This window comes from Eleginops maclovinus, chromosome 11 (genome assembly GCF_036324505.1).
Source record: "Eleginops maclovinus isolate JMC-PN-2008 ecotype Puerto Natales chromosome 11, JC_Emac_rtc_rv5, whole genome shotgun sequence".
Classification (NCBI taxonomy): domain Eukaryota; kingdom Metazoa; phylum Chordata; class Actinopteri; order Perciformes; family Eleginopidae; genus Eleginops; species Eleginops maclovinus.
In genome coordinates this window covers 10,149,015-10,163,950 of record NC_086359.1, presented here as the reverse complement: position 1 = coordinate 10,163,950, position 14,936 = coordinate 10,149,015, and the positions used below count along the sequence as shown (strand labels likewise).

Below are 14,936 nucleotides of genomic sequence, written 5' to 3'. Positions count from 1 at the left end.
TTACCATGTGATGCGTATCATTATTTCTGAGTGTGGTATAAACAGTGGGTGTGAGTGGGAGATAAAGAAAACAGCAAATATGTATTTATTATTATACTTTCCAGTTGACAATTTACTTTGTACTTCTACTCCACTACATTGATTTAATTACTTTGCAGATTTGGATTGATGATGTGAAACATAATCAACACTTAAAGACTTTATTTACCCCTGAAGTAAAATTCACAAGCTACCCTGCAGCACATTAAGTATTACAAACTAACTACACCTTTACGGCTTTGATGACATTTAATGCATCAATAATTATAATCAAAACATATGATACACATTATTTGAAATGAGCAAATCTACATAATGGGTACTTATTTTGATGCTAATACTTTTTTACTTTTACTTGAGTCACATTTAATTGCAGGACTTTTACGTGCAAGAGACTACACTCTGGTACTTGTACTTTTACTTAAGTACAAGATCTGAGTACTTCTCCCACCTCTGTTGTCAGGTTAATCATCATTTGTATGTTGTGCTTGGTTGTGCACCCAGAGTAGTAAACCCGCCCCTCCTGTTTGATTGACATGTCTGATCCCGAGACAGCAGGGTGGCCAGTCACGCTCTCGCCATGCAAATGAGCTGCGATCGGGCCGGGCGGGCGCCCATGTGGACCAGCACCATGCCTTGTTGTTCTGAGCGCTGATTGGCTGGCTGGCGCCTAATTGTTCTTCATGCTATGCGGGCCAGCGGCGAGAATAGAAACATGGCGAACTACTGAATTGGACGGGATTTTCCTTCTCGATTCCCACAGAGCCAGATGAGCACACTGTATGCCTGTTTTTCTAGGAGTATTTAGTAAACTGTATTTCTTCAAACACAGGTTATCGCCATGTTTACGTGAAGTTTGTGATTTGGGATGGGAACGAACTAAATACATTTACTCAAGTATTGTACTTCAGTACAATTCTGAGGTACTCTTCTTGAGTGTTTCCATTTTTTGCTACTTTATACTTCTTTATACATTTAAAAAGGAAATCATTCAATTGTACTCCACTACATTTATTTAACAGCTTTAGCTACTCTTGATAAAATGAATTTTAAAATATAATAAACCAGTGGGCTAACTCTTTACGTCACAAATTAGTTAAATTATTTAAATGTATTACAAAAAGTTGTGAGACCACAGGTAAATGCTACTTGATGCAACAATATTATCTAAAATATGTAAATATAATTATATATACACACATTAAGGCAATTTGTCTGCACAATGATCACTTTTACTTTTTATACTTTAAGTACATGTTCTGATAATACTTGTGTATGGAGGACTGAAGTACTTTGACAGTGATGTATTGGTACTTGTACTCAAGTAAGCAGTTGAGTACTTCTTCAACCACAGTCTGATAAATGTTTACGGCTAACAACACCGCGGAGCAGGATGGAGCGATGCGGTCACCGGGTTTTGACGGCGGCCGTAGTAACAGGGCGGGGCAGGAATCTGGTGGGCGGAGCTTAACGAGAACACGACTCGCCTTGTTGTGTGTATTCCTGTGCTCGCATCGCCATCTTGTTGCAATCCGAATTTTTACGTATGCGAGGATCTACTTTCCGTTCGGTCGGATTAAAAACTGGCCGTTTGCTCTCAGGAGAATCTCTGGGCACGGGGATCTCGGGCTTGCGGGTGTGAACCGTGCACACGGCGCTTCCTACCGGGACACTGCGTGCCCCTCCTCGGTCTTTTTCCTCCTTCCGTCCCGGGCCACCGGGTCGCCAGCCGTGAGGGTTTTACGCGCAATGAGCATCGATACACTTTTGGAGGCGGCCAGATACCTGGAATGGCAAGCCCAACAACAACAGATCACACGTGGTGAGTCCAAGATCAGACTGTTGCATGGTGCTGAACCTCCTTAAGGACAAATAACACAGCCGAAACTCCCTATTGGGGTGGGGGGTGGGGGGGGGTCGTATCCCGTTACTATCAGCGACTGGGCTTGCATTTTCATCAGACCCGCCTATGATGAACGCACGCGTTTGTAGTTTGTGTTTAAATGGGTTCATGCCAAAAAAAATACGACCGAAGTCTCTGCAAACTCTCTGCTGTCCCGAACTTAAAAATTGTTGCACACATTTGTCTCACCTTAATGCGGAAACAAGTCAAAGTTGTCTCCGAACTACTTTAAGCGTACTTGATGTGTGTGTGACAGTTGCAACACTGTAGTGACTCAGTACATGTGCGTGTGTGATAGTGCTTGGCAGAGGAGTTCCTGTCAGTAACCGAACCCATTTAGATGTTGTATCTTTGTTAAGAAGTAAGTAACTGTAGAGTGTGCAGTTTACTTCACTAAAGCTAAAACAAATATATATTGACACATCTTTTTAAATTGAGTGATTATTTTTCATCGAAGCTTTACATCAGAGCTTCACATATGTTATCAGAGCCCCTGCAGAATGTATTTGTCCCAGTTTTGTCCATCGAGCACCGGCAGGGCGGTGTCTTTACATAATACCCTGACATTGCTGAGCTATCTTATGACACACACTTGGGCGGGCCCTCACAGACTCACCCCGTCACTTTTTGTATCTCTGCATGCCAGCATACTAACATGTTTCTTTCTGTTTCCCAACACTTATTTCACACACACACGAGTTGTCAATCGACATACTAATCAGTGACTTAGTAAAAAGCTAGACTGGAGGGGAAGCTGCTTTTTGTGTTTCTCCCCTATGATGACGTGTCAGACATTTCAACCCCCTCCCCCCGCATACTTACCCTACCGCGTGCTAGAATCCGCCCACAACTACCACGTGCACAGTGCCCCCCTCCGAGGATACACACTTACCCACACACACACGCACACATCGTCCCCGCCCTTCCCATTCAGTCTACTGTCAGTGGCGGGTCAGACAGAGAAAGCGGGATAAGTATAGGGCAGCCTCCCTGCTTACCCCCATCCCAACCCAGCCTCTCTCGAAGCAGAAATTACGTAATTTACCCCCGCGTGCACTTCACAATATTCAGCATGGTGTGTTGGTTGTACTACAAAAGCTAAAATAACTTGGGATACACCCCCATGTCAAGCGTGCCACCATATTGCATCCGCAGTGGTGTAAAGTAACTAAGTACTGTACTTAAGTTGCTACTTTGTACTTTTATCCCTCTACAATTCAAACCTAAATTGTGTAATTTTACTCGACTACATTGGAATTAATACCTTTAATTATTTTGCAGATTTGGATTGCTAATGTGAAATATATTCAACACTGACAACACATTGAAAAAACGTAATATATTATCAACAGTCTTCAGAATGAGTACTCTTACTGTTGGAACATTAAGTATTAGGGAACACACTATTCCACTAGTGCAGTAAAATAGTTGTTATCAGATGTCGTCATATTTACCTGTGCATGCCCTCCTGAAGTGCACTTTTGCCCCACCTGATGGAAAATTGCATCATCACAGGACTGCAGTTTTACGTGAAGAAGAAACGAAAGTGTTACTCAGCAGGCAGCTAGATATGTTGGGATGTGTTGTTTCTATTTTCTTTCATAATGGCTGAGCTGTGTGTTGCATGTTTGAGGAATCCCTGGGATCTTCTCTGTCTAATGTGGCTGTTTCCATGGAAACAGAGGGCTTTCCACATTGCTTTGAGTCTGCCTGTGCGGTGTGCAATAACTACTCACTTAACCATCAGGTCTGTGTGTGTGTGTGTGTGTGTGTGTCTGCATTCTGAGCATAAGCACACCGTGGGAACATTCCTGTCCCACGATGTGATTAAAAACATATTTTGGTGTGTTTTTGGTTGCAATTCAGCGACGCTTCATGTGGTCATGATGGTCCTGACGTAACCCCGCTGCTCAGTGCAGGATGGTCCATTCACAGATGAGGGGAGAGGAGGGGTCTCCTTCCAGTCAGGAAACGGATGCAGACATGATTTCTGTGATTATTTTCCCCTCCGGACAATCCGAATCTGTGATGACGAAATTCTTTTTGTGTAGCGTAGTGTACATAGTGTTGGGATGAATATAAAACCATACTCGTTCAAGTACATTTTCTTTAATGGAAAACAGTACATGTCGATTAAAGGACAAGTAGAGGTGATCACTGTGTACATGCACGCAACAGCTTTAGAGATGCATACATTGCTCCATTGAGAAGATTGTTAATTAAGCCAAGATTTGAACACCTGATGAATACATCTTTTGTATCTTGCCTATTGGCCCTTATATTAGTACAAACATGTTTAGGTATCAGTAATATCTAAAACTTCCAATCTTATCCTCTTGTCGCTCTAACTTTTTTGGTGTTATCCATTATCTCCCACTGCTGACTTATTTTTCTGCTTCTCTTTTTCCTGCTTTCCACAGAGGAGGAGCAACGCAAAGAGAAGCAGCTCATCAACAGGGAGGCAGAGTCGATGCGCGTGGAACTTGTGACCTCGTTGTCTCAGCCAATCAGAGCCAATCATGTCACTTGGGGAAATGACACTCACCGCCAACAGCCATATCACCACCCTGCACCCCGCCCCCTCTCTCCCATCTACCCAAGTCCCCATCACAGTCATACCAATGGTCCCAGTTGTCACTAAGACACACTCGGCCCCACCCATTAATTTCACAGCGCAGATTGCAACGCCGCTCAATGGCTCGCCACCAGCCAGAAACGTTTCCTTTCCTCCTCCTCCTCCTCCTCCTCCTCCTCGCAGCAGCAGCAGCAGCAGCAGCAGCAGCAGCAGCAGCAGCAGCAGCAGCAGCAGCATAACTCCTCTCCTCACTTGTTGTGCCCACCCCAGATAAAATTAGAGACTAGTCCACAGTTGAAAGTAGAGACCAGTCCTCTGACAAAGGTAGAGACAAGTCCCCTGATTAAGGTAGAGACTTGTCCCCAGATAAAGGTGGAATCTAGTCCCCTGATAAAGGTGGAGAGTAGTCCGCAGATGATTGGTGTAAAGCCCAGTCAATCACAACCTCAGCTTCAGATTCAGTACACAACCTCCATCAGCACTAATGGCTCCGGCTCTCAACATGCACTGGTTCCCCATCAATCTCCACCTTCATCTCAATCACGGTCTAATGGAGTAATGGAGGACATGAGGGGGCTGGAAGGGAAGAGGAGACCAGGAGGGTAAGTCTGTGTCTGGTAAGGTTGATTTAAGTGTGTTGGTTACATTTTTTTACATCAATTATTTTGTGTTTTCAGAGCTGGGACCAGAGAGGTGCACAACAAACTGGAGAAGAACAGGTTTGTCATATTAAACTTCTCATATTCTCCAAGACAGAAAGCTACACACGTATCATAAGTTTGACCCTTTCTCGTTTCTGGCTCTTGGCCCTTCAGGCGAGCGCACCTCAAAGAGTGTTTCGAGACGCTGAAGAAGAACGTTCCAAATGTTGACGAGAAGAAAACCTCCAATCTCAGCGTGCTCCGAAGCGCTTTGCGCTACATACAGGTGCGTTACATACAGGCGTGGTGAAGCTGTGTGCCTTAACAAACTTGTGCTGCCCTTTAATATTTTTAGGTAGTACTGACTTTTTTATTCTTTTTTCTTTCTCTCGTCTTTAATTGATTGGCTAAGCTCTGTGGAGAGCAGAGGCTATGGTTCAGTGTCACTTGGTAAACAATACCTATTTGATAGCCACAAGACCGTTTGTGTTGTTAGTCTCTTGTGACTGATATGGCCTCTGCCAAAGAATGGTGAATACGCCTGGAAGAAGGTGGAGAATAAATCCTATTTAACTGGGTTTTTACAATGTAAGACTTTACGTTTATTTTATGAAACATGGAGTTTGCTTTTCTTGAGATGATCATTTTACATACTTAGTATTTCAGTGAGATCATTATCGAGTGGAAGTTATGCAACTCCATCCTGTACTCACTCTGTAGTTCTGTATTGTTTTCAGAAAAGGAACTGATTGTCCCTATAATCAACACATTGTAAAAGATCAAAGTGGGACATTTGTGGGAAAGATTTGTAGCATATTGTGGTTGTGTAAAGAATTGGCATTGTGTTGCTGGGGGCGGTGGTGGAGGGAACTCTGTAGCCTGTAGAGGCGAATTTGCAGATAGATGTCGTTTTTGTGATTAAAGGCTTTATGATTTGAGTTCAGTGGAACATAAGCTACGTGTAGAGGCTATTAGCTTGCTTACAGTATTTCCCTCAAATCCTACTGTGTTGCAGAGACGTAATGGAAAATACACACAATATAAGGAGCTTCTTTTCAATATGAATGTATGGAGTATTAAGGACAGAAATGCATACAGTGTACCTTAACCCAATGTTGGTTTCACTCCTTCATATTCATTCAATTTGAAGACATGTCACATGTGTAAAATGTAATTTAAGATGCCTTATTTGTGTGAAAATGACATCACCCTGCAGCTTCCTGCAGAGTGATCATACACTCAGGCTGCTGCACAGTCTCTCACTTTACAGTATTTTCCCCCGGTATTAGCTGTGTTCTCTGTTCTTGAATCACAAATCTAGCCTAAAATGTTTTTTTCAGTGGCTGCGCTCGATGCCAGGGTCTGGCATTGAGAGCACACAGTGCCAGACAGGCGTTCACATAAAAAAAAAGATTACGCTTGATGTATATTACTGAATTTGATGTTAACAACACAAAAACACATCCTTTTACATTTCTGATTCTTTCAGAAAACAAAAACATTTCTCTCAGCTTCTACCCACTTGCATTTAGTTCACTTTTTCACTCGCCCTTTAGTTGAAAGGACTGGCATTTTCTTTTGTGGGTTAAGCAACCCGGGGCAGGAACTGAATCCTTAATTTGTACGACAGAGTTTTGTAATCTATTCAATGGGTTTCTACGTAGAGTCATTAACATAGCTGCAATTATCCCAAACTCAATTTTTTTGCTGAATGTCCATGCTTTGCATATTTCTCCTCCACCGTCTCCTCTGATAATATAATCAGTAGGTTTTTATAGATAAGTTACTAGTCCCTTTTTCCCCCACCTACTCTCTCAGTACCTGTCCTCATGTAAACCTCAACGTCTCCCTCTCTCTGAGCCACGTGAGGTGTGAGCACATGGCTACTGCAAGCCTGGTGACGTCACCCGCTCGAGGCTGCAGAGAGACAGTGATAGGTACCGGCTGCAGCAGCGTTACCATGGTTATAACTGTGATAGGTACAGATTTGCCACAGCTTTATTCAGACTTTTTTTTACTGTCTTTCCACCCATGTCTTTCTGCACCCTTTTAAATCTCTTCTTCTCTGTCCGTCTCGACCTGTGACTCCTGGATGTCACTTGGTAACCATAGCAACAGGCGGCAGGTGGCGATAGCACTTGTCCATCCCTCCATGTTTGTCGTGTGAAAAGAACTAAACCAATCATATTGTGGTTATAATGTCATTTTTTGTAGAGGGTTATTGATGATTGAGCCGAGCTTGCAGGACTTAAAGAGATTTCTTTACTCCTTATACATATACATACATACACGCATACATGCATACATCAACCTAGTGATGATCACATGACGGCACACATGTGTGTGATCAGCCAAATGTCATCAGACTTGGGTCATTTTCACCTTTTTGTTCTAGAGTTGGTGTCTTTAGATGAAGGATAAAGGAGGCATACATAGGCGGAGGAGGAGGAGGGGAAAGGGGGAAGGGTGTCAAGGGAGCGCTGGATGTGGGAGTACAAGGAGAGGGGGTGTGCAATGGAAGTGCAGACAGGGGGGGTTGGGAGTGAGCTGGAGCACCAGACTGGCAACCACCCAGTCACAGTTCTCCTTATATATGATTACCTCTTTGCTCCACCCAATTAGATGGCTCCTTATGTTGTTTTACAAACTGCTGCTCAAGCAGCAAAATCCTTATGGAGAGGGTTGCCAAGGAAACTGCTATGGGTGACAGCTGTTTCCTTGGTGATTTGCTGCAAGCTTAATGGTGTCTGGGTTTGTAGACCTTGAAGTGATGTTCATGGATGCACATGCGCACACACAAAAGTGTTGGTGGTTCCTCTGTATCTGACTTGAGCTAGGATGTCTGTGTTTCAGAGAATATCTATGTGAATGCATGTGTGTCAGTCATGCTCTATCTTGGCATTTTGGAAGTGGAGGTATATTCAGATATCAGTGTGAATGTGAATTTGATGCATTCATCCACCTGAGGCACGACACGGCAGGAGGTGGCATTTGGGGCGTGATAAGGTTGATTCCACCATGCAAAATTAAAATGTGGTTCTCTGACAGAAAACACAGAAGTTTTTGAATCTGTTTTTCTTGCAAATGTAAAAAATCTACCATGGCCGTTGTGAATAACTGACATGGGAACTATGTTTTTTTTCTTCTGGAGGAGACAGAAATGAACAGAACTATTACAAGTTCTTCATCTGATTTTGCTGTAATTTCTAAATATACCTCCTATTCACTTCTGACCTCGAAAGCACATAGAGGTGTTTGGTGTTAGGTCAGAGATGGTGAGCTGTCTGGACTGGTTACTATAGCAAACACCGCTGTTAGTAGGTCTGGTAGCAGTAAGGAAAGCATGCCTGCATGTGAGCCCGTCACATGCCTGCTGAAAGTAAACGTTCACTGAAGTGAGTGTCCTGTTGAAGGATCATGTGCTTATTTTATGTCCTCTCTCTCTCTCTCTCTCTCTCCCTCTCTCCCTCTCTCCCTCTCTCTCTCTCCCTCCCTCCCCTGTATTTGCATCCTTTCTTTCTGTTTTGGGTTGCACCAGTAGGACAGGAAACAGTTTCTGCCATTGTTTTGATATAAGCGGCAGAATTTGAAGGGATATCGCCGTTAATTGGGCTTATTCAAACAATATATATGTATGATCCACCCTCCAAAGACTGTTTTTGCTTTTTATTTTCACCAACATTGCCCTTATACGACTTCTGTAGTAATGACATAACCAGCCGGACACAGCAAAAACCAGGTTTCTGTTTCTGGTTAAAAACATAGCCCCTTCCTTTTTCCACCTCTCCATGCCCCTCTACACCTACTCGTTTTCCTCCCTGTACCTCTACCTCTCCTCCTCCCCCACATTCCCCTCCAGTAATCTGTTAATGTCCTTACCCCTGTCATACTGTTTGGTGTTCATGCGTCAGCTGACCCGAACAGAAACTGGGTCACAGAGACGGTGTGGTGGAGCTGGAAAAGCTCCTTCCAAATCTTTGTGTTTGGTCTTCTTTTCTGTGCGTCTCCTGCTGTGTTTGTCTTCCCAGTTTCATTTGTAAATCAATGCAGTAATAATTGTAAATCAGAATTGTGTGATTATTTTGAACTGAGGTGATTTCTGGAAAAGTAAAAAAGAAGGATGTTTATTGTCAAATTGACCCTGTATTCTCAGAAAACAAGAATGATATCCCGGAAATGGGAGGGGCTTAAGTTGATGACGCCAATGAAAGCAGTGTGAACATGCTTGAATTTGCATGTGTGACTTCCTGTTGCTGTATAAAGTGCAGAGCATGGGGAACATTTTGTTTTAGGATTGTGCAAGCTGGTAGAAATGTGGGAGTGGCCAAGGCTGCACAGAGAAAGAAAGTCTAATTACTTTCTATGACAGTGTCAGTTCTTTGAATGGTTTAAGATGAATTCTAGTGTCATAGCCCTTTCACAAGCTTTATTCTAGTAGTAATGCTTGCCTTAGACGTTTGCCGTTTCCCTCCTGTTTTCGTAAATTGAATTACTTTGTTTCCTGTTTTATGATCTGCTCCTCGTTTCCGTGTTCTTTTGCTTTTGCTGGAGTGAGCTGTTGCAAACTCCATCTTCCTCCTTCTGTTTCATATTAATAACATATGCGCAGTTTCAGTATTTCAGGGGGATACCCTCTAATTCCCTCAAGCTTTTATTACCTCTGCAAAATTAATCAACAGCAGCTTAATACAAATGGGAAAAACAAAGTAATATTGATCAGAACTAATCACATGAATGAGGATGGTATTTATTGTTAATAAGAAACTCAGAGCGGTTGACTTTTGAATGAATGTCAATAATGCTGTGGAAATCAATATCAATACAGGCTTTTTTTCTCCAACCGTGTTCCGTTCCCTGTTTCTTTATTGAAACGTGATTGTCTATAAGAAGCGTCTTTGAGTGATTTTTGATCCTTTCTCATCTCATCTGATGTCTTTGTCTCCCTGGAAGACTCTGAAGCGTAAGGAGAAGGAATACGAGCACGAGATGGAGCGTTTGGCAAGGGAGAAGATTGCAACGCAGCAGCGGCTGGCCGAGCTGAAGAACGAGCTCAGTCAGTGCATTGATGTCATCGAGATCGACCGAGTGCTCCGACAGACCATCCAGCCCGAGGACGACCAGGCCTCCACGTCCACCGCCTCAGGTACAACAATGGACAACTTCTCACACACATTCATCCATAACTTAAACCTTTCTATTAAACCTTTGCCTTTTAATTTGCACATGTCACCCGGAGGGTTCTTACATTTTTTTCCCGCCATTAACTGTGGGGTTTCTTTGGGAGACTGTCCTTCTCCGATGTGAAGATCAGAGGACAGAGGGTTTCGTATTCCTATCCTGTATAAACTGTAAAGCCCCCTCGGACAAATCTACATTTCTGATAATGGTCTATATAAATACACTTTGATTGATTGCCCAAGAGAGTAAGGGGTATTTATATTTGAATTTCAGTTTACATCGTGAGTTTGTCTCGATGGAATGTTCTTCACTAAAACATTAAGATGAGATAGTACTTTATTGATTGAAGGGAAATTCAGGTGTTAACGCTGCATCGCAATAGGATAGAATGTGCCCATTTTATCATGTTCCATTTTTATTACACGTGCAATTACTACATCAGCAGCGTGCCGGTAGACCGCACAGCTGAGGGAGCTTACAACAAACATGTCAGCTGTTTGAAATTATTTCACGCTTGCTTTGCCAGCAAGTTCTGCGGCTACTTGCAATATCTGCAAAGTCAATTCCTCGAGGGTTGGCACTCATAACACAACCAACTTAATGAAGCACTTAAAGAAGCATCATGCCATGATTTGTTTGCCAAGTCTATGGTGCACAATTTCCCTTCAATTAAATTAACTTAACATTTATAAATGCTTTTTTTTAATGACTTTAAGTTTTCCAAAGTTAGGAAAGTAATGTCCTGCCTGATGACGCCTCACACATATAAGTATTATCCAAAGTGGTAGCTTATTATTTAAACGCTGCTATCAGATCAGTACTCTGCATCGAAACTGTAATCAGTTCATCTCTATGTTGCATTGTTGGAGGAGCTTGGGACTTTTCATTGCCATATCTACCCTATGTGCTACTGGTCATACGACAATACAGCCTTTGAATCTTGTCAGAATCAAGATCGAATTTATTGCCAGGTACGTTTACATAGGAATTTGCTTTGGTGTATGATGATGCAAACGTATGCAACATAAGAAAGTAAGTAATAGGAGAAGCTCAAACCTATATAGCTTGGAAATAGAATAAGACGAGTATTTACACTGAATTTAAATATACAAAAATATAAAAACACTTAGCACGATGAATATAGGACATACTGCCCGTGTATTATATTTCGAAATGTGCTGGATCATGATGACTAACAGTTTCCTCTCTGGTCCGCAGAAGGAGAAGACAACTTCGAGCAGGACATTGAAGATGATGTCCCAGCTCCTCCTGCTCCCACCTCCCTCTCCAAACCTCCCGTCATACAAGCCCAGCAGCTGCTCACCTCTCACCTGTCGATCCAGCACGCCACCCTACCTCTCGGGGTCCTCACCACGTCCTCCCCCTCCGCTCCCCCTCAAGCCATCGCTCCAGCCCCAGGTCCGCCCCCTCCACAGCTAGTGCATCCTATCCAGCAGGTCCAGCCCACCGTTATCGCTCATGCCGCCGTCTCCCACCCGTCAGTCATTCAGGCTGTCAATCACGGCCTGCCGTCAAATCTCAAGCACCTAACGCACATCGCCCCGTCCCCCGGCCCCATGTCCTCGATGGCTCAGACAATCGCTGGAGCTCCAGGTTCCGCCGCTCACCAGCCACTAACCGCGCAGCCAATCGGACACATCACCGTCCATCCCGTGGCTCACTTGCAATCCCACCTCCCGACTCTTTACCCCCAGGGGGTGTCCGTCTCCCAGCCCACCATGGTGGGACACATCACCCACACCTTCACCCACCACACCCTGCCGCACGTCCAGGCTAACCCTCAAGCTAACACTAACGGAGCCCATATGAACAACACAGCCGTCATCAGCCAGGGGAGCCAGTCGATAGGGAAACCCACAGCAGTGCTGGCCCCCCACCCCCAGCTGGTTGGACAGACTGCGGTCCTCAACCCTGTCACCATGGTTACAGTCCCAACCTTTCCTGTCAGCACGCTTAAACTGGCCTGAAGATGAACAAAAAAAAAGTGGGAAAGATTTTGAACTGAACTTCCGGATGAATTCTCACACTCCTGTCAATAATCACTAGCAGAGAATCTCTGACGAAACATTCACCAGGGAAACATATGTTTTCTGGACATGTGATGAATATCTCCAGAGATATTTCAGCCTCAGCTCGTTAGTTTGTGAACATTGAAGCAGAGCTGATGGCCATTGTTCGTGAAGATAAGACTGTGACATTTATCTGCGCTGCAAAGAGAGGAACTCTGTTTGACCTTCCTTTACACCAGAAGCACTAACGTTATAAGCTCACACTCAGGCATGTAAGATTTACCTTTACCATTCATCCACTCATTGAGGGAAAACGCACGAGAGAGAGATTTGTTGTTGCCGTGGTGATACAGTATGTGCTTGTTTTTGTATTCACATAATCATGATGTGACACATGACATGGACACATCCAATCTGCAATTACAAATAGAGAGACCAAAAGAAACAACTTCATCATCTCTATATGGGATTTCTGTTCAGATCATGTGAGCAAGGGTCCCATTCAACAGTGGACTTATTTTGTCCACTTCCGCTTATGGCTCTCGGTATGGAGCGGGACTCTAAAACAGTGGAATGTTTAAAGATTGTAATGTGAGACTAGATATCGTCTTATCTGTTGGATATCACAATATCGCACAAGTATCTTTTCCTGGTTTAGGCTGCATTACTGTGAGACGGTTTCTTTTGTACAAACCAAAAAAGAAGCATCCAACGACACTTTAAGGGGAAGACGAAGGTTATAGATAACTTGGTTTGCTTAACATACACAAGCCTCTGTGTAAGTGGCCTTGTGGAGAAGTCTAGAGACAACATGACCTTTGCCTGTTAGTTATTGAAGATTTTATTTCCTTGTAGGAAGTACACCAAACAACACATTTAAAGGTAGAGCAAGTTGTAAAAGATAAGCAGTCATAAAGTCGGAGAAAGACTTCAGCCTAATGCCGTCGTATCAAGGTAGCAAATTCCAATTTGTCCCTCAGAGAAAGGCTTGGCCATAAATAAATGGCATGTTATTAAACCAATCAAGTCCTGTAATAGACTGTCTGGACGTCAAACTGAACAAACATCTATTTTATTACAAATACCTGAAATTTGTGTGTTTAGTTCAATGTCAAAGATGGGAAAGACCCCGTAAAACTGCTCTCGAAACATTCAGTGACAGGTTTCCTATTCAGGGCTACGCAGGTTTTCACCCTCTTCACTCTAAAGCAACAGCTCCCCCTGCTGCCTCATACTGATGCTACACACACCCCGAGAGCCAGAATGAGAGACACGCACACACACAAACACAACACTGGGGGCACAATGCAAAGGTAATGCACATGCTTTAAAATGTGTAAAAACAAAGAGACTGAGTGTAAAATTATTTTTGGCCTTTTATCACAAAATCTTTACTAAAGTGGATGAAGAAAGAAATTTGGAAATGATTGTTTAAGTGCGAGAAGAGATAACACTTTAATGCCATTCTGTGAAGGATAATTTGGCCGAAATATTACCCTTTTTTGACAACAAATGATATCGAACACGAAGCCAAATCCTCTGCTCCAGTCCATAAATAATGTACTGTGACACCCACTTTTCTTTGTGTATGTCTATGTATGTGAATGTGCACATTCAAAATGGCTTCACAGCCTTCTTGCCAGCCTATGTCACACCATGAAATCCCCCGTCAGCGTATGTGGTCACTGTCCTCCTCTGCTGTGTGTTATGTCTGTATATGTAACTGTATTCAATATGTTTTATACTCTGTACTATAGTTAATCCTACTGTACCTGTAGCATGGCTGTTTTTTTGGTTCTGCAGTTTGCCCCGTGCATGATGGAGCGTGTGTGTGTGCGCGTGTAGCAAGCAAGCTATTTTTTTACACAGAGGTGATTTATGGGATGAGTCTGTTTGGGTGCTATCGTGTGTGTGCCTTAACTCAGTTTTACTGAACACTGTGACAACTCCGGCAAAACACGAACACAATGAGCGAATGGAAGAGACAAAAAATTGCTGTCATGATTGGATTTTTTAAAGTTCTTAAGTTTTCCATTTTATGAGAAGAACTGAGACATGGAGTGGAAGAAGTAAATAAGAAAAAGAAAAAAATATGCTCTTTTCTGGATAACACAAAGTCTAATATTTGAGTTGTGTAATATTTGTATGTATGTATGAAAGTTTTGTAAATTTGTGATTGTATGCACGTTCTGGCATATGAGTGTATGTATCTTAACATTTTAAATGCTTGTTTCTTTTTGGTTTTGTTTGCATGTAGATTGCGTTCAGTTTCTTTTGTATAAACGTTTTGTTTGTTGTTTATTTTTGGGACCATGTACAATACTGTATAACGTGGGCAGGATCTTGGACCTCATGCTACATTGATATTATATATGAATATAAAAACATGTTTTCCCTATGGAGAAAATTTTAAGTTATATATCGCCTGTACACTTTGGGCTGCCTTTTAGATCTAACTGTCCACTGTTAAAGATAACAATGATGATAATGGATAAAACATATTAATGATGAAGAATTATGCTGATTAAATAATAAAGATTCTTAATAAATCTTATTACATTTACAACACT

The 14,936-nt window shown here is 42.7% G+C and overlaps 1 protein-coding gene across 1 annotated transcript; it reads left to right on the top strand.

Annotated features, from left to right (window-relative positions):
* The first annotated feature begins 1,523 nt into the window (after positions 1–1,523).
* On the top strand, positions 1,524–14,934 carry mntb (MAX network transcriptional repressor b). Its single transcript, XM_063895959.1, is given in 8 exon segments — positions 1,524–1,861; positions 4,363–4,513; positions 4,515–4,673; positions 4,730–5,119; positions 5,195–5,237; positions 5,325–5,444; positions 10,109–10,301; positions 11,555–14,934. Coding segments are annotated over 8 exon segments (1,899 nt in total). The 5' UTR covers positions 1,524–1,788; the 3' UTR covers positions 12,325–14,934.
* The last annotated feature ends 2 nt before the right edge of the window (positions 14,935–14,936 follow it).